Source organism: Chrysoperla carnea, chromosome 1 (assembly GCF_905475395.1).
Source record: "Chrysoperla carnea chromosome 1, inChrCarn1.1, whole genome shotgun sequence".
NCBI classification, from domain to species: Eukaryota; Metazoa; Arthropoda; class Insecta; order Neuroptera; family Chrysopidae; genus Chrysoperla; species Chrysoperla carnea.
In genome coordinates, this window is record NC_058337.1 from 84,767,874 (window position 1) to 84,795,648 (window position 27,775).

Below are 27,775 nucleotides of genomic sequence, written 5' to 3' on the forward strand. Positions count from 1 at the left end.
TCAAATTTGTTAATTTGATTCGAAAAATTAATTTTTTTGGAAATTTTAATATTTAATTCAAAAATTTTGTCATGCCAATTTTAATTCTTATTCAGGAAAATTTTATTTCTCAATTAAAAAATTGAGAAAATACAATTTTTAGAAAATTTTATGCAGTTGAAAATTTCAAATTTTGATGTTAACTAACAACAAATACTTTCCCTGTGTGGAGAAAGTAACGATTTTTGTTAAATTGTGATATTATTTTGTACATAATATTTATATTAGTATTTTTTTTCTTTCGTCTTTTCTTTTAAATTTATTTATCAATTTTGTAAATAATTTTCTCTACGATTTTCTATTTAATTAATTTATGAGAAATTTTAATTCTAAAATTTTATTTCTTTTCTTCTAAATTATTATTTAAGTGTTTTTAATATTGTATTTATTATTTAATAATATTTGTTATATTATTTTTATTATTTAAAATAGCATTAATTAATTTTCTATTAATTGTGCTATTTTAACAAAAATGTAATTCCATTTTTTGGAATAAGTCCTCCTGTATATTTTAATGTGTATTATTAGGAAGTTATTATTTTTTTTTTTTTTGTATTTATTATCGTGATAATAATTAATATATATTACAATATTTATGTAATTTATATAAAAAATCTTGTATATATAAATATACAATTTTATTCTATTCAAATAAAAAAATTTGAAAATATTTTTTTGTATTATTTTTTAAAGGCTGCGTTGTTTTCTTACCTATTAAATCAACATATATTTAAGATTACTAGACAAGATATTTGTCAATATTTAGTTTACGCTGAATGTATCATATTAAAAATCATCAATTATAATCGAGAGACCATGATGTAAATAAATATCGTATACGTGGTTATAAGTAAACAAAAACCTAAAGTAATAATAATGAATAAGTGAATAAACAAAGTAAAAATAAAAATTCAATGAGTTGAAAAAATTGCACTCTGTGTCTAGAACTCGAATGACCTAATTGGTAGGGCGCTTGACATGAATCCAAGAAGATCGGATTCGAGTCCTGGTTTGAGTGTATTTTTTTCAATTCTCTTCAATTAAGATTACTAGACAAGATATTTGTCAATATTTAGTTAACGCTGTATGTATCATATTAAAAATCATCAACTATAATCGAGAAACCTACATCATGGTCAATAAATATCGTATACATGATTAAAAGTAAACATAAACAAAAAGTAACATATATTTCTTCTTGAAAATGAAAGTCGTGGTTCTCAAACAGTAAAATCAACTAAATAAACTGAAACGTATGCAAAATTTTCATTTTTTTTTACACTGTAATTGTCAAAAAACAAAAAATATTTGGTATTTTACTTTTTCATTGACTGGAAAATTTCTAGTAAAGAAGTATTATTATTTTAAATACAAAAAATTTACTTGAAAATATGTAGTTTTAGCTAATAATATTTAGCTAAGATCCAGAAATACGGAAAGGGTAACATGAGCGTCCACAGAGACTTGTAAGGGGGTATGCTTGCATTTTCTTTTTTATAATCATAATGAAAGGAAAAGTACAACAAAAAAAGATGTATTTCATAAACAAATTTTGTAAATGAAAAATTTCTTATTGACACAAAGCTTTTAGAAAGAAATTTTGACGGTATTTTATTTTAGACAAAAAAAAAAAATTTCTCAACCAAACGATTCTCGAAAGCATAAAAAACATTATTAAAAAATAATGCCGTCTTTTGGGTAATGAAATAGTTTCAAAAGATAAATAAATGAATAGTTATTCCGAAAATCGACGTTTATTTTTAGAAGCAAATATTCGCAAGCTTAATAGTCGCGTACTTTAATTATGGATCATAATTTTGAGTCGATTGCCTGTTTATACGTCTCTTTCTAACATAATTTCTTCCTTATGGATTGTCCTATTTCAATGAAATTTTTTCCTATGAGAAATGGTATAATTATCAGCTTCCCCCTAACCGTTTTTGGGTCTAAAAATGAAAAGGAGCGAAAGTTAATGTATTAAAAAATACGTATGTATATGAATCGGAATCGAATATGCTGATACTGTATATGAGAACCATAATAAGTCATATTATTTCCCGATTCTTCCATCATTAAATTTATTATCGTAATAAAGTGATAGCACTATAAGTCGAATTTGTTTTGAAACTAATCAATTTTCAGATGTAAATTGATCAACGGATTTTGAAAGCATTATTATCTTTTAGAAAATTTCGTTACCATCAGCTGTACTCAAGATACTTGAATTTATTAAATATTTAAAATGCATATCAGGCTTTTTTATATTAAAAACGACAAAGCAATTATTTCCAAAGACAACTTTTTAAAGTAGATCGTTATTTGAATATTACAGTCGTTATATATTGCTACTGTTCCTTACAAAACTTTCTTAAAATAGAATCAAATCAAATTGGACACAAAATCTGCTTGCTTAGCGAAGGCGCGAATAAAAGCCCGCGCTGATATAAGTAAAATAAAATAATTGTTGTATCATAGAAATAAAATGTTCAATTTTAGTATGCCATCTACACGTATTCTTTCCAACTAAGGGTAATGAAGCATTTCGTGCAGATATCCTTTGTTTATACTCTGTATTCTTTCTTCTTGTTTGTATTTTGTAGTCTTTTATCATCAATGAATTATGTAACCAGTCAACAGAGTGTATTAGTAAGCTGATTTTCAATACCATTCGCATACTTGTGAACAACGTGAATAGATGTAGCAAAGAGCCAGAAAACGGCAAATTTTTGCATTATAATGGAAAGGTTTATGACTTTGCTGAAATTGTCTTATAATTAAGGACGGAAACACATTATCAGATATTTTGATTAGAAAATTGTGACTGGCCTAACATTGTTAATTACACGGATTTAACAAATGGGAATAACAACAAAGGACTAGTTTGTACTACGCTTACATAAATTGTTCAAAATTAGATAAACATACGAGGTTTTTTTTATATAGAAATACAATTTTTTTTTGAGATGCAAGATTTTCATTCTTACTCAACGAATATAGTGAAAATAGCTTTTTTACAAAGAAATTATTCCTATGTAGATTAGTAGTTGTAATATTGGCAATCAAAGTTTTTAGATTTGTACATTTTTTTAGAATTTTCTATATATTATAATAATCTAGAAAGGGATCATTTTATCCACCTTGTCAAAATAGGAGGCGGGGGAAATGATACCAATGCATTGTTACTTTAATGTTGCATCAACGATCAGTACCAACACAAAAATTAGTGGTAAAATTGTCTAAGCCAACACAAATTTAAGATGCACCCCACGATTTAATTTGAGGGCTCACTTTACTTACCTATTACAATTTTACACGTTTTTTTCCGATAAAATGATTTTATTCTTAATCACACAATTTTTTTTTTGAACTTATCTAAATTATTTCCTAACTTTTAGTTCAAATAGTTTCAAAAGCGTGTTTTTTAGTTTTTTTGAACTATTATTTATATTCTACTTTAAGTTCAGCTAGCTACAAAAACCCTTTTTTTTTAGTTTTTTAAAATATGTTATCTGCGCTTCCACCATCAAAGATTTTTTTGTTAATCGTTAACCCTGAAAATTCTGATCACTATAATCAGACAAACTTATTAAATTATTGTATTGTTATCGGCCCTTGATAAGTCCTTTACGTCATAAAATTGTAGGAATAGTATTGGGAAAAATTTTGTAGATAATAATGTTTTTCGATAAAAAAAAAGAATCAGAACAAAAAATTATTATTTCAGAACTTTTTGGTTAAAATTATTTTTGGTTGAAGCTTTTTAACCTGAAAATACCTTAAATCAGGTGTCAAAAATTGAGCTTTAGGGAAAAAAATGTTTTTGTGGCAAGGAATCAGAATTTAATACAAAACATACGTGTTGCCATTTAAAAAAACGAAGCTTGCCACGAAAGTTTGGAGTCGTTGTTTGACACAGAAGGTGCTCCCAGAAAATAAAACTAGACGCGTTTTTTAAGGAGACTCAGATTTTACCGCTTTTAGATATCCCAATCTGGTTTTCGAAAAATTTACTGGACTTTTAAAAAAATCATCCTATATATAAATATATTTTATCACAGTTATTTCCAATGTTAGCATAGCCAAAATTTTTAATTCTCTAGTCATTTTCTTTTTATTTTCATTGGATTATTCCTATTGTAAATTATTCAACTGTTAACATAGGAATTTCTTCCTTGCTTTTTTGGAGAATTTCCCCTTTTTCTCAGTGTACCCGCATAAATTTTATATTATACTTCTCTCATATCAGAATTATCTTTACGGTTTAATGTACGCCACAAGGATGGATGAACGACTGCCGTCAGAAAGGTCAGAAATTTTCTTATTATAGAAAGTCCAGGTGTGCTAAAAAACTGTGGTTGGTATTTCTCTATTATAAGTTACCTTCATCAGTTCTTTTTTAATTTTTTTAGCTTAAATAACGCAATACCTGGATCTAAAATTTTCTAAAATACAATTTTTTGTCGTTTTAGGAATACCTAAAATTAATATGATATTCAAATCGATAACAGAATCTAGACGTTCATTTTTTAATAAAACTTCATTCATATAAATTTAAATCCCATAAGCAAAACTTATGAGGAAGATTTGTTACATTTTTCATTTTTTTTTTAAAAAAAGGTATAAAAACGAAAAAAAAAATTTTTTTTAATAAATATTTTTTGTAAAAATTCGATTAATTATTCTATTGAATACAAACATCAACATTCGTTTCCCTTGCCATTCAAATGGATCTTACAGAAGAAAAGTTATACTTTAGAATAATTTTTCGATTTAAAAGTTTTCCATATTTTTTTTTCTTTCATAGATTGTATAAATTGATCATTTGTTACTTTAATAGATGAATGTGAATTCCTTCTGCGTGTCTATTCTGTGGGAGAAAAAACGGTAATGAAAATGTCGTCTTTCCCGTTATTAATGTTTACGTTAAATTTATAAAGAAAACATTTTTCATATATAATATACTGCAGGATTTGACCGAACAATAATAATAGTGTATTTGAAAAATGTAAAATATTCACTTTCGATTAACTAGGGAATTTATTTGTTATTTTTAGGTTACAATGAAAAGTTAATATAATAAGAAGTATAGCTGAAATATGGGGTGTAAACATATAATTCCTGCAAGAAAAAGTGTTTATTATGAAAGCCACTCACAACATCTATTCGACTTTAACGCCAAGATGTCAGCGCCACAAGTAAAAAAAAAATGTAAACTATACTTTAAACACTTAGCTAATTTTTTCATTGAATAAAAAGACTAAAGATGCCTACTTCATTATACATCTAAATGTGCAGTACCATATTTGCTCTCCGAGTCTTTTAAAATTGCGATAGTTTTCCTATACATTTTCAGATTTAATTTTATAGTAATAATAATAATGAGGTTTAACTTCCGTTTCTCTCACATTTCTCTTGAATGTGAGACTTATTATTTTTCAAAAGTAATCAGTAATCAGTCATATCAGAAGGACTGGAAGTTTGAGGAGCTGCTATCAAGGTCATGCCTAACCACTTTTCCTGTACGAACATTTTGATTCCTTGGGATTTTTTTAAGAAGGTCTGGAAAATGATTAATTACGTAGCATCCTTAAAATTGATAAATACCTAATGAAAACGATATTCAAATAAAAAAGGTAATTAAAAACTGGCAATTTTTAAGAGTCTCCTACCAAACGTGTTTCCCATGTTTATTCAATTATTTCCATGTTTAATTTCAATATGTCGTCTTCAATAAATATCCATGAATTTTAAGCCTGCAACGCAATTAAGAAAGTAAGATATTGATCTTTAAATTATTTTTAAAACAGTTCTAGAAATTTAAAGCTAAGAGATATTCCGAAATATCTATCATTCAATCACAAAACACTTAGAGTCAGGAGGTGAGAAATCAAATGTTATTTTATATTGAGTTGTAGAATCATGCGTTTATTAGCATCATATCGAAATTTGGTAAATACCTTTTTCGTTCCCCTTGATGAGCTTTATCTCGCAGTAGAATTTTCCAGGCTCAATTAAAGGACACTCCATATACCATGATTTATGAGAATAATTCTAAATAACTGAATAAACCATTTGCGGTGTGAATCGGAAGCTAAAAATATGTTCCAACATGAGATTTTAATTTTTATCGATGCATTTTGGGTTTTTGGAAACATGTACAGGTCAACGGGTGGTCCTAATTACTCCGTATATTAGATCCATTGAAGGAAAAATATTTCCATCCTTTATTTTATGCATTAAAAATATTTTACATAAATATTATTATTACTATAAAATGAATACAATTTTATGATTTAAAAAAATGTATTTAAAAAATATGTGTATAGAAAAAAAAAAAATGTAAAACACTGAAGGGGAAATATAAAATTTTATGACACAATATATAACAACCGGATTTGAATTAAAGCTGCTATGAAATATTTGATGACCCACCCTGTCGTTCATCACCACCAACTTATTGTATAAGTATAAGTAGAATCGACCAACCCCTTCAACTCGATGACGAAAAAATGACAACATGAGAGTAACGAAACTTTATGATGTGAAGAGGTATGGGAAAGTCGAGTATTTAAAAAAATATGTTTTATTCTAGTTTTTTAGAAACCTGAAAAAAAAATGGATACGAAAAGGTTAGATTGTGAAGTAGATGGTGTTTTTTATACCATGTATATGAAGTATACCAAGGTATGCCAAGTTTAGTCCCAAGTTTGTAACGCTTAAAAGTATTGATACTATGAACAAAATTTTGGTATAGGTGTTCATAAGATCACCTTATTAGTCCATTTCCGGTTGCCTGCCTGCCTGTCAGTCGTTTGTCCGTCTGTCATCACGATAACTCAAAAACGAAAAGAGTCAAGTCAAGTTGTCATGTCAAGTTGAATTTTTTATGGTGGAAGCGCAGATAACATTCCATAATATGTACTAATAAATAATAGTGTAAAAAATTAAAAAACACGCTCTTATAGCAAGCTGAACTTAAAAGTAGAAAAAAAAAAAGTTAAAAAAAAACTACAAAAACACGCTTTTGCAAAAGGCTGAACTAAAAAATGAAAAACAAAAATTCGTAGCGCAGCAAGATTGCATTTTAAGTTTGCCAAGAATTTTGAATTCGGAAATAAAGCATCTAATCAAATCAAAAATATTTTTTATTTTGAAAAAAATTCAAAATTTGTTTATCTCTCGATTTTTCTCATTAACGAATTTGAACTGTCAAACACTAAAACCCTTTTTGATACCAAATTTTATTTACTCATTTATCAACATCCAAGCTTCGCTTCTTGCTCCTTTACGCAAATATTTAAAATGACTTTAGAGATGGAGTCTGCTTCTCGCGGGTGTTTATTTATATTTTTCTTGATTCTAAATATATTCGAAATTATTGATAAAATTATACAATAATGAAAATTATGAAAATACATTGTTTTTTATCAGCTATCATATTATGTTATGCCACCAATGCACTATTGCAATAAAATATGCAACAAAAATTGTCGCTAAAAAAAACAAAAACAAAACAAAATGTCACTGTATACCACAAAATATAAATATGAAGCTTTCACTTATGGTATGAAATTATGCAGGCAACGAACTAATTTGATTTGGTAAAATGATACAGAGAGATTTTATCTAGCTGAAGTCATAAGACATTATGAATAACACAAATTCACATTAAATTCGAGCAAAATTTTTGTTAGAAATCCGCCATTCGTAGTAGTAGCTTTAGTTTTCGACATGTTAAGTTTTTTAACAAAATATAACATTTCGGCTAGTAAGTTCAATACAAATCTATATTTACATGTTGGATCGTTATGTAGGGCCGACTAATGGTACAATTATGGTGCCAAACTAATACTTTTTTATGTAGTTATTCCTGAAGTGCATAAATTTTTAAGGTAGTACCAGCATGAAATCACTTTTCGACAGATTTGGCCGAATTTTTTTTCTCGGGTTTATAATAGCTTTATTTATGAATTCCTAAAATTTCATAATTTTTGACCGTTTAGATCGCGAGATATTTAAAGACAAAGTTCGCGATTTTGAGGGTCATGTCCCATTTAAAGCATGTAAAATGTCCGGTCTCTCCAACTATTTTTTATGATATTATTATATATTGAAGAAAAAGTAGAAAAAAATGTTTATACAATACAATTCTAAAAAAAAAATTTAGAAATTAATTTTCACTTTCGAGATATTAATTTTGACGTAAATTGATCGAAATTGGGACGTTGGCATAATTATTTCCCATTTTAAACGGTCAAAATTTCTGAAACTTTGGGAATTAATAGTAAGCATTATTAAATTCTTAAATTTAATTTTTCGTTAAATTCTGTCGAAAAAAAAATTGTACCAGTGCTTTAACATAGAAACTGCAAATACCATGCTGGAACATCGTTAATTTCGTTCTTTGATTTTCAATTTTTAAATACAAACAAAAATAATATAAATAAAAATAATAATTCTCACCATTGCGAATTTGCTAAAAATAGGGTGTAACAAGTCGTGTCATCTGGATGATAGATTTAACTTACAAGCCCGACGCTTCGCGGATAATTAGATTTTAAGATCTAATAGTAGAATCAACATTTTTAATTAAAGAAAGATAGCCCCACTTATATCATGTCACACACACATAACTGACATTCCCATATAACACGTACCATATAATTTGCGCACTCACGGGTAAACAATTTTGTTGACGAAAAAATGTTTCAAACAAAAATTGTTTATGTTTCTATAAGGACCATTTTTTTACATTTAAACTATCTCTTACGGTTTACAAGATGGGTCCTACCAAGCCAACTTTCAATTGACCTATATTGCTCATTTAGGAACTCGACCTCACTTGTTACGCCCTAAGCACGCTATAAAAATTTTTGCTTTATATCTCTTTTCGTTTTTGAATTATCGTGGCAACAGACGGACAACCGTAAAAGGGCTAATTAGGTGATTTTATGAACACCTATAGGTGCCAAAATTATGTTCGTAGCATCAATATTTTTAAGCGTTTCAAGCTTGGGGCTAAACTTAGTATTCCTTGATATATTTCATATATACATATGGTATAAAAATAAATATCCATAGGTAAAGGTTATTTGATCGAGATTAACATTTTCTTTGCCAAAAAATAGTCTTGTTTATTGTCAATCTTCCTGTAGAAGCGTTTTGTATTGTTTTGATATAGCACACAATCAGGGGTAGACAAGATAATAGTGTTTTTATAATATATAAATATAATATCAAAATGTAAATTTTACTAGCGATAATAATAACGACCGATAATAATTTTGTTTTTTTTTTTTTTTTTTGGTTGTACAAAACAAAAATGATTTTTTATGGTTAACGCATCGAATCATAATATTTTTTATGTCGCAGTATGTAATCATAATTTATCCAAATATATATTTAAATATGTATATACGTTTTTTATGATTTTTATTTTTAAACCATGGAAATGGTTTTATGATTGTCTGTGTTTTCATCAAATATTTTCGTTGCCTGTTTTAAAAGGGACCTTTTATAGTTGTGATTGCTGATCGCAACCCAAATTAATACGTTTTTGTTTTGGAGTAAAAACCCAATATAATATGTTCTTGCTTTGGATACTGGGTTAATTTTGCGGAAATTGTTTTTATTACTTTCTTTTATATTGAAATTAAGGGATTTGTAATTTTCCGATCGATGTTTTTAATGGTAAACAAATTTTTCTACAGCCATTCGTAGTTTGCTCGTCAAAGCATTTAGTTTTTCTTCTATGCTTGCATTAGTTACGAAGAATACAACATTCTGAGTTAGAAATTCTAAAAGATTTTTTTAAGTCGTATAATTATTCAGGACCGATGACAATACAATAAGTTAATTAATTTTGTCCTATTATCCTGATCAGGATCTTCATGACAAACTGTGAACTAAAAAACCTTTGATGGTGGAAGCGCAGATAAGATTCCATCATATTAAAAAAATAATAGTTTAGAAAAGTAAAAAACACGCTTTTGTAGCTAGCTGAACTAAAAAGTAAAAATTTATAATAAAATAGTTTAAAATGAAAAGAAACAATTGAATGAGTTATTTGTTGAAATACCAAAAATAGTACCAAAATTTTGTTCGTATCATAAATATTTCTTAGCTTTACAAACTTGGGATTAAAATCAGTATACCTTGACATTTATTAAATATATAAAGGCTATTAAAACTAAAAAAACACGATTTGCAATTAGCTGAAGTAAAAAGTACAAAATAATTTCTATAAGTTACAAAAAATAAAATAGAATAATAATAAAGAAAGAAAATTTTTCGTAAAAAAGCATGGGATGTGAATAGTAAAGCACACTTTTACGATAAATGAGTTTTTTCTTAATCTCTCTATATTTTTTTGGGACCTATAGAAATTATTTTCAATAAGTAACAAGTACCTAATCCTTTCGTAAACGTAAATGGAATTTAAATATTGTAATTCCATCATAAATAATAATAATGATGTCGGAATCGGAATATAAAACTATTGTTTTTGTTGTTCTTGTTTTTTAAAAATCAAATAGTAAAAGTATTGTGTGTGTAGCGAGTAAAGAGTACAACGTAGACTTTAATAGTATAAGAGATGAATAGCAGGCGGGTGTATGTATGGAATATTTTTTAGTATAATAATAATAAAATTGTAAAAACATTAAAGCATTAAAATCAAATTATATCTAATGTCATAGTTTTCCATTTAATAAATCCTGTCTATCGGTTGTACCTATTATCTGTCTGGTCAAATCCAAAAATTGATTTTAAGATTTTCCTGTTTCGAAATAACGTTTTATTATACAGATTAATATAGACAAGAGCATACCAGCAATTCAACTACAATTTCAAAGTTCATTAATAGTGTTTGGAGTTTGGATGCGGTGTATCCTTAACAAGATGCAGCTCCGTTAATTTTTTGAAATTTGTTAATTTCTCGATGCATATTATTGAAATTGAAATTTTATGGTTTATTTTTTCTCTTAAAATCTCCCTCACTATTTAAATGTCTCGTTTTATTTATTTATTATTTACTTATTTCAAGACATCCTGTCCTTTTCATAGTGAATTTCGAAAGTTACTGCAAGCAAAATTCTTTTTATTCAGAAAATTATGGGTCTTTCCTATGTTTCTAGGTCTAAATAGTGCCCTTTTTTCTTAACCATGTTTACTATCTTCAAAACTAAAATGGATATTAAAATTGAATTGTTTTACTCATATATATGAATGGGCATAATTGAGATTGTTAATGTCAGTGATATAGATGTCAATGCTAGGGATGAGGGATTTGAAATTGTCAACAAAAAGGTTGAACAAATTCCATATCTGGACTAATGGCATCAAGTAAATGTCAAATTTTTGATACCTCAATGCGCTTTCGGCAATATTCTGTAAATCGCTCCGTGTGGGGTATAATAAATATTCGTTGAATCGATATTATTTGAAACAGAGATACAAAAACCGCTCTCCGCCAAATAATAGGCCGAAAATCGATTTAAATATAATATATTATGTGAAAAAGCAATCAATTCCGTAGGGTTGGGTAAATTTCATAGGGTGGAAGGCGAAGTTTTGAAGAAATAATATGCGTTTTTGGATAAAAACTGCATGATTATTTAATAAATAATTTCTGTATGACCAAAATTATAATTAATTATAAAAATTACCAATGCAGGTATAGATAAAAAATGACAATTATTAACTATGACAATTAACTGACATATAACGGATGCACGCTACATAATAAATAGAAAATTCTTAATAGGTAACATTTCGGAGTATGTGGTAGTAACTTTCATTCATAGCTTTGCTCTAAAACTCCTTCTAAACTCCTAAAATAAAACCTATAAAACAGTATTTTATATTGTTATTGCTTTGATATATATTTTATATGTAATAATGTATGATGAATAAGAAGTCAGTCGTTCCTCCTTTTCAAATTGATGTTTTTAGTTTCAAGGGTTGTTGATATTATTTGAAGCTATTGTAAGTTTGTCAATTATTGAATGCAGAATAATATCTTTAAAACCAATATAATAATAGTACAATATCTATTTTTCTTGGCGGTATGTGCTACTCTCCAAAACCGAAAAAAACTGCAAGTTTGTAAAAATGTCTTTTCCATTTATTGTAGGCTCTCGAACAAGTTGTATGTGTGCAAAATATTCAACAAAGCTTATCCCATTGACTATGAATCTTTAACTCGGCAAAATTCATTAGTGCTATTGGCTATACTCCACTATTTTAGTGTTAATATTATCTACCTATACGTACGAATCGAAACTGAAATTCGAACATTGCATCTGTGCGAGATAAACAAACGTCTGTAGCACAAATAACTAGAGTGCAATAGTGTGCCGAATTGTTGTAAGATGGTCACCTCTTTTCTAGACGTTTTGCTAAATCTATAGCAGTTCCCATTTCTTCGAAATTTATACTTTTTTCACCTTTATCTCGACTGTATCTTAGCCGGCATAGAAAAACTATTATTTTCTAACGTTTTTGGCTATCTTGAACAAAGTGTTCAAGCGCAATGATCAATAGAAATGGTAAGTTTTTCGCATAAACATATTTTACCTCTTCTTGGTCATACAGGGTGGGCTATTTAATCTATTCAGCTAAATATCTCATTCTGTAGTTGTAACCAATCAAAAAATATCTTAATCAAAAGTTGCAGAGTTTGATTGTAGGCATCATGTTCTGACATCTTATTGGACCTAGTTCTTCGGGTTTTTTATAATAGCCAATTTAGATTCTAAACGGTACGATCAAGGTTCGAGGATATATATCAATGGATATATATCTTGATATATATATCCGATATTTATCACGTGAATTTTTATGATATATATCAATACAAAAATGATTTTAAAAAATTTAATATTATTTAGTAATTTTTGGCGTTTGTTACCGTATTTCTACTTGCCAAATTTTGATGGCATTGGAGTAGAGTTAAAACCTACTAATACTAAGCTCAAATCGTGTCGTGTCAGAAAAAGTTCGTTACTAAAGAGTGAGTTTAAGTAAGATTCAAAATCGGAAGATGATCTAGCTTTATCTTCCTTGCAGTCAAACCAAGCACAATTATGAAACGACATTTTTTTTTTTTATTTGATAATTAACAGTTTATTACGAATGACTGATGACTGATTTGATAATTAAATGACTGATTATACTCTAGAGTTATTATTTGTAATGTCTATTGTTTTGTTGCCTAAGTGTAGGTATGACCATTGACTGATAACAATTTATAAAATTGTTTTTTGTTTTAAAATTCATTTTTATTTCTAAAAATTTTATTATTTTTAATTAATTTTGCCTGATCTAGAAGAATATTTTATGTTTTGGTTTCATTTGTCTGATTTGAAGCGCCTAAGTAAATAAAACCTTTAAAACAATTTAGTTTTTTTAAATATCAAAATTTTGATATATATCGGATATATATCGGATATATATCGGATATATATCAAAAATATCCGATATTTTGATATTTATAATAAATATCGGATATTTTGATATTTATAATAAATATCGGATATTTTCGAACCCTGGGTACGATATAGAATAAAATCTTAAATAAAAAACCTTATCCTAACAAAACAAAAATTTTTTAATTGCTTAAAACTTTTTTTTGAAAAACGTTAGCTTTTAGAGGAAATGCTACATAAAAATATGTCATGATTGCTTTGATTCGAAAGAAAATACGTTTAAAGTTTATCAATAATTGTAGGTCAAAGTCATAAACACAGGCAAATGATAAGCAAATGTCATCTATTGCCCTTGACAACTTTTGGTTAAAGCATTTTTCCGTTTTATTTCCATTTAATGTAGATATTAATGGCATATTTTTATGTCGCATTTTCTCCGAAAGGTTGCAAACAATCATTATATTTTCAATTTATTAGCTAGTTATTTCTGCCTACTCTGGGCTTTTGAGTTTCTCTAGATTGTTAATTTTTTTCAGTAAATACAGTTATTGTAAAAATATAATTAACATGAAGAACGTACTGCTCTTATATTCTCTTTGTGAAGTTTCCTCAGGAGTTCTCTGCTAGAGAAAAAGAATCACTGTTGATTTATAGAATGACTTCTTTAATTTTGTACAAACTCCCTGTTGGTAAACAATACTGGTGTACACATAATGTGAATGTATCTTCAAAATTTTATGATCGCACCGACAACAAAAACAATAATATAATAGGTACGTACACACATGAAAAAGTTATAGGTTACGTTTTAATAGGCTTTAACAACAAATATATACTATAGCATAAAAGTAATATGACTAGGAACGATCAAATACCTACATTACAATAACGACAATAGATTCAGCTTTAAGCTAAAACTACACCTACATAGGAGCACAAGCTCCGTTCGAAAATTTTTTATTGTTACATAAATTACAATTTTAATATGTTTAGTGTTTGTTGTTATGTTTTTCGTGCTTTTTGTGTTCTTTTTAACACAAAATCTTACTAACAGTTTGAGAAAAGTTGTTATTTTATTTTTTATTTTTATAGAAATGAGAATAAATTGTGTATTTTAAAAGATTAAAATTTGTTTAAAAGCGATTATACCCGAAGTATAAAAAGGATTATTCTGATTTGATCTTTTAGAATAATAAACTATTACAACTATGCTAGGTTATATTGGCTGTCCACGAAGGACACACTTAGGCTATAGAGCCCATTGTGATAACATATATGTGTTTTATCACCTTTTCGCTGATAATTTTATTTATCAGCTACTCAATTTCAGAGGCAAAGTATACTCACTGTCAAAAAAAATGCCACAGTTAAAACATTCTAAGCGTACTCATCATATGTTATGTTATAATAGTAACACGTAGAATGTTTTAAAACGAGCATTTTTTTTGACATTGAGTATACACATCTTTCATGCATATACCATGCACTACACCAGCCCATCACAACTATTAATTAAATTAATTTTGTTGCGACGCCGAGATTCGAACCCGCTAGCCTATGCATATCGCGGACGGAATTGGTTACGCCTTAACCAACTGAGCTAATTAGTACAACTAGGCTAAGAAAAAAAATTGTAAATTTTTTTTTTAGGCTCCACATATTCTTCTACCTCGTAATGGTAGGAGTAAAACATAAAATCCTTTGCTGACAATTATTTTTGAGTCTCTAATTTTCTATAGCGTTTATGAAGGTTATTTTGGGAATTTTTGCAAATAAAAACTATGTGTAGCTAATAGGCAAGGACGGGATATCGACTCCTTGAAGAGGCTCCTAGGCTATAGTAATAATCGATGTTTTTACCTACAGATTTTCAAAATTTGTAGTGGAAGTTTCAAGCAATTTACGATTGTGATTGCTTATTTCAGCATCAAAAAACAATTTTTACCCACTTTTATGTGTAATTCTGAATGGGACATGAAGGTGAATGATTTATCAGTAATCTCGAGTAACATACAAACTTTTTTATTTGCAAAATCGGTGAACAACTTGCCCGGACAAACCCGCATCAATTGCCTATCTATGCTCTCTTATGTATCAACGCCTACGAAAACGAGCCTGTATTCTAGAAGTAGAAGAGTCACAGGGATCCTGGGCCAGTTTGACCTCAAGTAACCCCGGATGGTACACTTTTCAAAAAAGGGCAAACCTAGGTGAATGTTGGAAACCTCGGAAGTTGGAGGGGATAGATGACGTCATTGACCAATAGTAAATCAAGATGGCGTTGGGAGGTGTGGTGGGGTGTGGCTGACAGAGCGTTAGTGTGTTTCTTGGCGGAAGTGGGGCTTAAAGTGGTGGGCGTGGTTTTGGAAGTGGGGGTTAAAGGGGGGCGGGAATTGGACGTTAGATAATCGAGCCCACTTTCAGCCCGGTTGGATGGTACACTTTTCCAAAAAGGGCAAACCTCGGTTGAATGCGAAGTTGGAGGGGGGACGTCATTGACCAATAGTAGCGCTGTAAAAATCAAGATGGCGTCGGGAGGTGTGGTGGAGGAGAATAATGGCTGCCTAAGCATTGATGACGTCATTGGCTTTAACCAATAGTGGCGGAGAGTGAACGGGGGGCGGGACGTTGACATTAGTCAGCAATTTTAAAGAATATGTTAATTTGACCTTGAAAAATATTGTAATTTGACACTTTATACATGATAAAATTCAAGATACGTGACCGGATGTTAATATTTTTTTTTTATTGAGTCAGCATTGTAATATGACACCTGAAATTTACATAATAAAAATACATGTTCAAACTTGTTTGAATGGACTTTGATCTTAAAATAATTTCACACGTGTCAGCAATTTTCAAGAATATGTTAATTTGACCTTGAAAAATATGATATCATCATCTTGTAACAAGTTCAAACTTGTTTGAAATAATTTTACATGTGTCAAAACACGTGACCGGATGTTAATATTTTTTTTTTATTGAATTAGCAATGTAATATGACACTTGAAATTTACATAATAAAAATACATGTTCAAACTTGTTTGAATGGACTTTGATCTTAAAATAATTTTACACGTGTCAGCTATTTTCAATAATATGTTAATTTGACCTTGAAAAATATGATATCATCATCTTGTAACAAGTTCAAACTTGTTTGAAATAATTTTACATGTGTCAAAACACGTGACCGGATATTAATATTTTTTTATGATTAAGCAATGTAATATGACACTTGAAATTTACATAATAAAAATACATGTTCAAACTTGTTTGAATGGACTTTGATCTTAAAATAATTTTACATGTGTCAGCTATTCTCAAAAATATGTTGAAATAGATTTGACCTTGAAAAATATGATATCATCATCCTGTTACAAGTTCAAACTTGTTTGAATAAAAATACATGTTCAAACTTGTTTGAACATGTTTAAACTTGTTTGAATCGCATTAGATCTTAAAATAATTTTACGCATGTTAGATAATAATTTCTGCTGGTGGGGGGGATTTTTGGAGTGGTGGTAATCATATAAAAAAGGCGCTCGACATTACGGTAACATCAGTTTTCATTAAATATTCATAATATTAATCAAAATGAATAGAGCAGAATTAAAATTATTAGATAGTTGTTTAGTGCGACCATGCATAAAAATGGACGACTTGCCACTGAAAAAAAAATTAAAAATACTAAAAATGGAGCGGATTCTAACGATACATGGGCCATCAATAAAAGTTTTACTGGATATAAGCCTAGATGGTACAGAAAACGAGGGAGTTTTTCTACCATCTAGGTTTGCGGTGTTGACGGACAACATGATTAAATTATTTAACACAAAACCGGGGTATTTGAGGGTGGAGGAGAAAATTGGAAGAAGTCACCAACTGAGACTGCGCCTATTCGAAGACGATGGTGATGATGATGATGATGACTATGTTCAAGAACATCAAAATTTTTAACAAATCATTCCTATATTGAATTTTATTACTGCAAGATATATATATTTTATTGTTATTGTTATAAAAAAATTGTAAAGTTTATGTTTTTGATATTTTAAAAAAAAAATAATACTAAATAAATTATGGATATTTTTGTAAAAAATGGTGTTTATTTTAATTCATTACAATTATGGGGTACAATGTCGTTACAAAATCATATTGATCTGTTTCAAAATTTGGAGATGATTTACCCAGAATATTTTAATGTGAGTATTGTTTGATAAGATCTGTTTAGAAAATTGTAGCCAAATATTTTTATAGATGGAATTTTATCAACTTATGGAGGCATGTCGTTGGAGTATACCTACAAAGTTAATCGACACATTACGGTATTCTTATTTAGAAGTTGATGATTGCTTTCATATTGCTGCATTCATAGTAAGAAATTGTTTGGATGCAATCTTATTTGTAAATTATGCGAAAAAGTTCAACTACTTTAAAAGAGATTTCAATCAGTTTGAAATATTACTAAATGAATGTTGTGATGATCTTACTCATGGAAGTAACTTGAGAAAAAATTGGGGTACATACGATATTCGCCGAAAACAATGGATTGGTGATAGTGCTAGACATGATGAGAGAATGTTTTTATGGTATGAACAAATAGATCCTAAAATTCTCTGTAGAATGCTATACCAACAAATGGATGGTGGAAATATACCGAAATGGTTCGAGCCATGGATATGTGCTACAAATTGTAATGAAATTGACAGATGTGATTGTGGAAGAAATAGTGATGATCATGATTGTATATAGAAATAAAAACATGAATGTAATTGTCTATGATAAGTTTTTTTTAAAAATGTGTTTGTATTTACAATAAAAAACACCTATAATTTAATTAATCATTGTTTTGTTTTATCTATGAAATGACCTCACCACCTTATTTTCAGGTTATAAATACACCTTGTTTGTGATAATTATATTCGCACCATCAAGTAATTTTGAGTAATAAACATGAATCAAAAAACATTTGTATTACAACAATATTTTTATATTGTTTTGTGTTAGTTAAAAATTGCTTCAATAAAATTTCATGAACCTAGTCTAATATATATTCATATTAAAAAATACATTTCCTTTTTTAAAACACAAATATGTTCACAAAAGCGGTCCACTATGACAAAATTTTTTTGTTACAAGTATGTTCACAAAAACTTTCCACTATAAAAGGAGACTTTTTTTTTATCAATATATGAATCATGTAAAGAGTCGAACCCTAACCACCTGACTTTAACGTTAGATCCATGTTTAGCTAAGACTTTTTCCACTAAATAAATGTTTGGATCGTGAACTTTTTGTAATTCTTCAGCATAGAAACCACCCTTTATATCTTCGTTGTTGTAATCCTTCAATAAATATGTTCTTGGGTTTGTAAGTTTCACCTCGTGAATGGTGAATATTTCTGGTAACTACTCCGATTTTATAAGTTTTTGTTAAAAACTACTCCGATTTTATAAGTTTTTTAACAAAATTGATTTGATAACTGCTTTAATACTCTGATTTTTTCAATTTTTTTAATAAAATTGTTTTTATATCTGCTTTAATACTCTGATTTCTCAGTTCATATCTGGTTCATATCCAAATCTAACGGGACAGGAGAAAGAGAATTCTCAAGAATATGTTGAAATAGATAACATCTAACCTTGAAAAATATTGTAATTTGACACTTTAAATATACATGATAAAATTCAAGACACGTGACCGGATGTTTATTTTTTTTTATGTTGAAATAGATAACATCTAACCTTGAAAAATATGATATCATCATCCTGTTACAAGTTCAAACTTGTTTTAATCGACTTAAAATAATTTTACACGTGACCGGATGCTAATATTTTTTTATGATTAAGCAATGTAATATGACACTTGAACGTGTTAGATAATAATTTGCAAATCTGAATTCCAAGAAAAGAATATTATGAGTCAGCAATTTTCAAGAATATGTTGAAATAGATTTGACCTTGAAAAATATGATATCATCATCTTGTAACAAGTTCAAACTTGTTTGAAATAATTTTACATGTGTCAAAACACGTGACCGGATATTAATATTTTTTTATGATTAAGCAATGTAATATGACACTTGAAATTTACATAATAAAAATACATGTTCAAACTTGTTTGAATGGACTTTGATCTTAAAATAATTTCACACGTGTCAGCAATTTTCAAGAATATGTTAATTTGGCCTTGAAAAATATGATATCATCATCCTGTTACAAGTTCAAACTTGTTTGAATAAAAATACATGTTCAAACTTGTTTGAACATGTTTAAACTTGTTTGAATCGCATTAGATCTTAAAATAATTTTACACGTGTGAGATTAGAATAAAGGTTTTATTTAATAAAAATCTTATAAATATTTTTTTTTTTATTTATTAATGATTAAAATTTACATTTTAAAAAAATTTACAGAAAAAAATTATTATTATGAATCTGAAAAAACACACAAAGTATTGGTGACACTACAGTTCAATAAATTCATCAAATCCATTCCTATAACGACCTGCATTCATAGAGAAATTTTTCATTATTACAACAAATCCATTTGGTGAACTCCAACAATGTCGATATAAATCATGAAATTTTTGAAAATTCATATCAGAGCCGACATGATTGTAGAATATGTGTTTTAGATTCATTTCATCCGTTTTGAATAGCACCAAGCAATTAACATTGCCCCTTATGTTATGCTTTAGAACACGTGCGTAGCTCTGACATAGGTAGAAACAATCAATTTTTCGATGACGATCCATACTAAAGTATTCTCTACTTCTCTGTTGTGAATGACAGCTCACATCATCAAAAATGAAAAGACTTTTTTCTCGAGCTTCATTCAGACTAGGAATTTCACTAGTATCACTAAGTGGAAAAATAGCCAACCCCTTCCACTAATTTTAAAGTCTCTTCTAGTAATTGATATCTCGGTTGGTAAACAGATTTACTGTACACATAAATGTTTTCAAAGCGTAAACCGTTTTCATCATAAATTAAATTCAACATAACATTGGTTTTACCACAACCACTAGGGCCACATATTATTGTTCATAGTGAATCTGAAAATAGACGACCATGATATGTTTGTGTGTCTGTATTTTCTGGTAATAAACACTCAGAGCAGGTTGTTGTTTATGAAAATGCAATGTAACTAAGACTAAAATTTCAATACAACCCAGAGCACTTTACGATATAGATCTACATGCGTATGCTAAACAATTTAAAATTCCGTATTTTTGTGGTGTTTTTATGTGTGACACCCTACCTAAAAGATCATATAAATATGAAACAGGAATTATCAACCATGATGTATCCAAAAATAGTGTTACACACTGTACGGTATATAAAAAGTATAAACTGCAAGCTTTGGTAACTTAAAGCCATCATAGGAAATAATTAAATATTTTAACTGATGTGACATTCAATATTATTTTGCAATCACAGTTTTAATATTACGATTGTGGACATCTATGTATTCTAACCTTGAAAAATATTGTAATTTGACACTTTAAGTATAAATAATATTAAAAAATTAGATGATTATGTATTTTGTTTTAATATAAAATTATAATTTTTTAAATAAAATTTTTTTATCTAATCTATAGTACAAGTTGATTTATTATATTCCATATAAAGAGCATATATATATGGGTTGATTGATGATGCTTGTTAGATTTGAAAACCTCTTTCTAAACAGACCAGTATTAAACAGGTCAAAACCAGTATTAAACAGATACAGACCAGTATTAAACAGGTCAAAACCAGTATTAAACAGATACAGACCAGTATTAAACAGGTTAAAACCAGTATTAAACAGATACAGACCAGTATTAAACAGGTTAAAACCAGTATTAAACAGGTTAAAACCAGTATTAAACAGGTTAAAAACCAGTATTAAACAGATACAGACCAGTATTAAACAGGTTAAAACCAGTATTAAACAGATACAGACCAGTATTAAACAGGTCAAAGCCAGTATTAAACAGGTCAAAACCAGTATTAAACAGGTTAAAACCAGTATTAAACAGGTCAAAACCAGTATTAAACAGGTTAAAACCAGTATTAAACAGATACAGACCAGTATTAAACAGGTCAAAACCAGTATTAAACAGGTCAAAACCAGTATTAAACAGGTTAAAACCAGTATTAAACAGATACAGACCAGTATTAAACAGGTCAAAACCAGTATTAAACAGCAACAGCCCAGTATTAAACAGATACAGACCAGTATTAAACAGGTTTTCATCGATTTTACTCCGATTTTCGCCGATTTTACTCCGGTTTTCATCGATTTTGCTCCGACTTTCGCCGATTTTACTCCGGTTTTACTCCGGCTTTCGCCGATTTTACTCCGACTTTCGCCGATTTTACTCCGGTTTTACTCCGACTTTCGCCGATTTTACTCCGGTTTTACTCCGACTTTCACCGATTTTACTCCGGTTTTACTCCGGCTTTCACCGATTTTACTCCGACTTTCGCCGATTTTACTCCGGTTTTACTCCGACTTTCGCCGATTTTACTCCGGTTTTACTCCGGCTTTCACCGATTTTACTCCGGCTTTTTAATTTTTGATAAAGTTATTATAAACTTGTTATTTAATTATATTTGTTTTCTTCAAGTAATGGATTATAGATAGTATTTCTCTTCTCATGTTTGTAGAATGTAGTCTTCTTAATTTATCAATTATTATATTACGATCACTATTGGAATTAATATTTTTTTTTCATAAGTTTTCAATACTAGGTTGAAAAAAAACTGTTTAATACTGGTTTTGACCTGTTTAGAAACAGACCTGTTTAGAAAGAGACCTGTTTAGATACAGACCTGTTTAGAAAGAGACCTGTTTAGAAACAGACCTGTTTAGAAAGAGACCTGTCTAGAAACAGACCTGTTTAGAAAGAGACCTGTTTAGAAAGAGACCTGTTTAGATACAGACCTGTTTAGAAAGAGACCTGTTTAGAAACAGACCTGTTTAGAAAGAGACCTGTTTAGAAAGAGACCTGTTTAGAAACAGACCTGTTTAGAAAGAGACCTGTTTAGATACAGACCTGTTTAGATACAGACCTGTTTAGAAAGAGACCTGTATATTTATTGAAGGATAGCACCAACGAAGATATAAAGGGTTCATATATTGACAAAAAAGTCTTATTTTATAGTGGACCGTTTTTATGAACATACTTGTAACAATAAAAAATTTGTCATAGTGGACCGTTTTTGCGAACATATTTGTGTTTTATAAAAAAAAAAAAAATAAAAAATATCACATTGTAAAAATATTATTTTTATTGTAAAATTTTATCTATAACATATAAAAACAGAGTTGTATTATAATAATATTTAAAAAATATATATTTATAAATTATTGAAAATACATTATAATTATTATTCTGAAAAGTATAAAAACAGAGTTGTATTATAATAATATTTAAAAAATATATATTTATAAATTATCGAAAATACATTATAATTATTATTCTGAAAAGTGTCCATTGTCATCATCATCATCATCATCATCATTATCTTTCTTCATAAGATAATTTTCAATTATTTCTTTCACTTGAACATAGTCGGATAACTCGTCTGATGTAAATACACTGTAGTAAGATTGTTCAAAAATGGATAGTCCTACAATTCCATCTTTTTGTCCAGAGTGGATATTTTTTAAAATCCAGTTCCAAATTTGTTTGTCTTCATCGTCTGATGATGGGGAAAATTTCACTTCTAAGTCCATTTGTTCTACCTTATCAATAAGGTAGTTTAAAGTTTCCGGTCGACCACATTTAATTGCCATATTAACCAATGTTTTAAAATACTTTGTTAACACATTGTTTAAAGTACTTAAACTACAATTATCTTTAATCATATTAACAATACAGTTGTTATCACTATTATGATTACTAAAGTCTTGCATTTTGTATGTTTAAACTAACACTAAATTGTTTTCTACAATAATTCTACCTAACTATCAGTTTTTTTTTTACACCCCCACCACTACTCTATCAATTGTTCATGCGCACTACTCTATCAATTGTTTGTACACCTATCACAATACCGAACCACTTTGAGGATCATCACAACAGCAGGACACATTTCTGAAACAACAGCAAAAATTAGCTAAATATTAAAAACAAAAAATATAAAATACTTACACTCAACAAATAATGCTATAGTGGCCCCATGGTTTTGTTTCACATGAATTGTGAGTAATGTATCGTTTTTGGTCAAATGGTGATAAGCCCACTTTCTGCTGTTTGATGGTATGTAAGCGGTGTCGCTTGGATTGGATGCTTTGCTGAACATGGTAAAAGTTACGGTTCTCAAGCAAACACCGCTTATAGTCCTCAAAAGTAAGTTTTCGGATAGCTGACTTCTTGAGACCCTTGGATCGTTTAGTCTCTTTTTTATTTTGCACCCGAATAGCATACATTTTGCTACGTAATCCGACAAATTCTAGCATAACATCACCATTATTTTCATCGGACATTAAACCCTTGACTTTCTTATTACGTAGTGGCATACCATAGATGTTGTCGGGTGCATAGTCAGCCGTATCAAAACGATTAATATCCTGTTTCATGACCTCATAGACGTCAGTATTTTTCACGCTATAAATTAGACTATCGGTGTCTGTGTATAATAACCTGACATTTGTGGGGTTGTACCGTTGGTACATGTAGTTGTAGTGGAAGTCATACACAAACGTTTTCGATATGTCTAAAATTGTGAAGCCTATGTAGATGGGTTTGTTGAAACGTATCTGTGATTTTTTCATTTCAACAATACTGACGTCATTGTCGAGCACCATCATACTGTGAAAATTGGGATTGGCAATTAATTTCTTCACACCATGTTTTCCATCCCAATTTTTTCGTATGTACACAACCCGATGTTTCCTCACATTCTCCATGGTTTTACCGAAGATGGCATTAATCATGAGTTTGAATAATGCTTTTTCAAACTCATTTGAGGCGTTCTTGCGCATCTCGGTATTGAAATCAATATATGGTTTCAACCATGCAGATTGATCGAATTGTAACACACGGTGGTATTTTGTTACCTTAACACCGAGTTGTGTATACAGTTTTAAATTCCTGTAGTGCACGACATAGTTGGTCTTATTGTAAAGGGTTGACAGAAGATATTTTTGTTTTGATCCAGGTGGTTTCGTTGTCTCCGGACATGGCGGTAAATCGCTAAAGTTATCATGTAGATGTTGGGGTATTTCAAGGTCTACTTCTAAAATGTACCCGACTGGTGAATCATCTGCAACATCCTCGATGTTTGGTGTGTCGACCCACTTAAAATTTCCTGTTGGTAGGTATCCACACATTGCTGCACCATATAGGTTCACCACATCGTAATACATAAGGTAGACATCTTCTTGAGTTTTATCATACCCCTCTTCCATGTACTTATTGTTTGCCTTAGCATAGCGATTAGAACATTGACTTACACCGCCTCTGATTCCTTTCTCGATAAACAACAAGTCATCAATATCCGTGAACAATTCCAATTTGATATTGGTGTATTTCAACATGGCGCTCCACGTGTAGCCAGGAAGTGTGTAATAGTGACTAGGATCGAGACTATAGCTATGAATACAAGCGTTACGGAAATTTTCAAAAATATCCGCAAGTAGTAACACATCAGTTTTCATATACAGGTCTGAATAATCACCTAGTGTATGTAAATTGAATGTGTTCCATACCTGTATCGCATGGTTATAATCCTCATCCGTTATGTGTTCATCTGTTAACACACTGTAGAACGCCTCCTTTGGTGGTAATTTTGTCTCTTGGAGACGTCCCCAGCTACTCATGTATTCATATGGAAATACACCTTTTCTCGTTAGCAATTGAAATTGTTCATCATTACTGACCTATAAAAAATTAAAAAACAAATTACAACCCTGTATTAAAAATTAATTATATTTTATCATTTACCTCTTTATGTAAAATGGATTTTTTATCATTATCTAAATATGAGGCCAGATTTTCCAACTTGTCTGCGAGAAATCGGAAGGAATCAATGAATCTTAATTGAATGTCCGAGACGTGCTTTGTGAAACTGATGTACTTTTCTTTGTTGATGGGCAACACATCAACTTGACCGTCGATTTCCGTCAGCAGAGCTTCAATAATAAAATGCGAATCGTATCCACTTAAGTTGTGCATCACAACAGGTACCACCCTTGAATCTTGATAATGCAGATTACAAAATTGGTGTGCTGCTCCACGGTAGATACCTAAAATAGATTAATATAAAATTAGATGAAATTAAAAAATAATAAATAAATTACATTACCTGTGCGATGTGAATGGTCGCGAACACGTATGGAATTGGATACGAAATCTTTACCACAAATGTGACACTTCTCTGCTGACATAAAATCCAGTTCTTGTTCGACGGTGAGCGGATACATTGGTTTAACGTGTTTTATTTTTTGCTCTAATGAGTACGCTACTTGTTCCAGTTCATGAACAAACCACTTGACACAATCAGCACCACGGTATGCCTTATAAAACGATTGGTTGGGATCATGGGTACAATGAACATAGTAACCTACACTGTAGGGTACATGTTTTTGAATATTTTTTGTATAAGACCCATGATCCATTTCCATGTCTTCATGATGTTGTGGTACCAATAGTGCCTCAAAGTCAGCGTACACCATATACTCAACACGTTCCTTGCTGTTGAAATCTTTGAACTCAACGAACCGCTCGTCATCAGTTTCAGGCATTCGTACCCGCACCGCTTCTTTTTCACCACAATTTACTGAATGCTGTTGGAGTTTGACTTCTGTAGCAAAATAGTTGAGACATCGATCGCATAAATAAATTTTATTCTTGTATTTTGTTACACCCGATCGAGCCAACTTTGCTAAATTTTTTATCCAGCAAAAGTGGTGACTGTTCCCATTCTCCACAGCCAATAGATGAATTTTCTTCCCCGCAGTGTTCGAACTAACGCGTACAGGGAAAATTTCTAAATCACGTAGAAACGTAACTTTGTAGCCGTACACGTTAATCGATAGCTGCGGGTTCATCTTTTCAAATTTATTAATTTGATCCAGAGACATGGGAAACTTTAATCCATCATATTTTAAATGATATTTATAGTGCGGGTACTTAGTTAAACGATGAGGATGCTTTTCAACCGGGTAAAGTGCTGACATTATCGACCATAGAAAACAATGCTGGTCTTTATTCTGGACATTGATCACAGCTTTTCTACATTTAATTGCAGATGGTAGTTCGCAAAATGTTCCAGCTGTGATCGGAGAGTACTTATTCATGTGGACTCGAATATTTATGATCATGTCAAGAGCCCAACCGCTATCGCGTTCCTGGAATTCTTCCAATTTTTTCAACAAATAGTTTTTGACATGATCAATGTACCACTCCTGCATGTCCGTTGTCAGATACATTTCCTTGGCCGGCGTTATAAAAGTTTTCAAATCCTCCTCTTTGGTGGTGGGCTTAATGAAATTACCCGTGAACATAATATACACCTGAAATAAAATCTCATTAGACTATTTAAATTATAAATCTTAAATTTTACTTACCTTGAGGGGATGATTCACTAGCTCACGCCGAACGTGTCTTCTAAACATTGGAAATGCCCGGTTGAAAAATATATTTGGATCTTTATAATCCAAATTTGTAATCATACCAGTCTTCACCCTGCCCTGGTGGTGGGTTTCAATTGTCTCCCAGATTAGATGTCGATTTTGTTTTTTGGTGACTCCACCACCTTGTTTAACTAAATCTAATCGCAGTCGGTGAAGTTGCCGCTGGTATGATTTACAAAGTCCAATATTAGCTTCAAGACGCAGAGGATTTTCTTTCTTTAACATCAACATCTTTTTGAATAAGCGGATGTTCTGCTTATTAAGTATCATCCATCGCTCAGCTTCCTCCACCGTCTTGATGAGCCTCAACGCTCTCTCCACTTTCTTCATCATATCAGTGCTACCACCTTGAGGTACCGCGTTTAGCGTTTGCATAACATTTTGTTCGTAGGTGTCCATCTTTCAAAAAAATTATATTTAAGTTTCACAATATTATTTAAAAAATTTTACACTTACCGTTATATTTTCAAATACTAAGCAAAATATACGTTACCAAACGTTCAACACTAAAGTTAACTTACAACTGAGTAATATTTGTTTTTTGTATAAAATATATAGACTAAGTTTAGAATAATAAATATATCAAAAACAAAATAATAATAATAATAATAATAATAATAATAATAATAATAATAATAATAATAAAAATAACGTAAAAAATATATGCGGAAAAAACTA

At 29.7% G+C, this 27,775-nt stretch overlaps 1 protein-coding gene across 1 annotated transcript; it reads right to left on the reverse strand.

Annotated features, from left to right (window-relative positions):
• Positions 1-5,314: 5,314 nt before the first annotated feature.
• LOC123291655 lies at positions 5,315-27,496 on the reverse strand. Its single transcript, XM_044872018.1, has 7 exons — positions 27,032-27,496; positions 26,907-26,977; positions 26,487-26,500; positions 25,768-26,346; positions 25,407-25,708; positions 24,597-25,342; positions 5,315-5,378 (listed from the first exon to the last, which is right to left on the reverse strand). The coding sequence occupies exons 1-7, from the start codon at positions 27,494-27,496 to the stop codon at positions 5,315-5,317; spliced, it is 2,241 nt and encodes a 746-aa protein (XP_044727953.1).
• Positions 27,497-27,775: the final 279 nt, after the last annotated feature.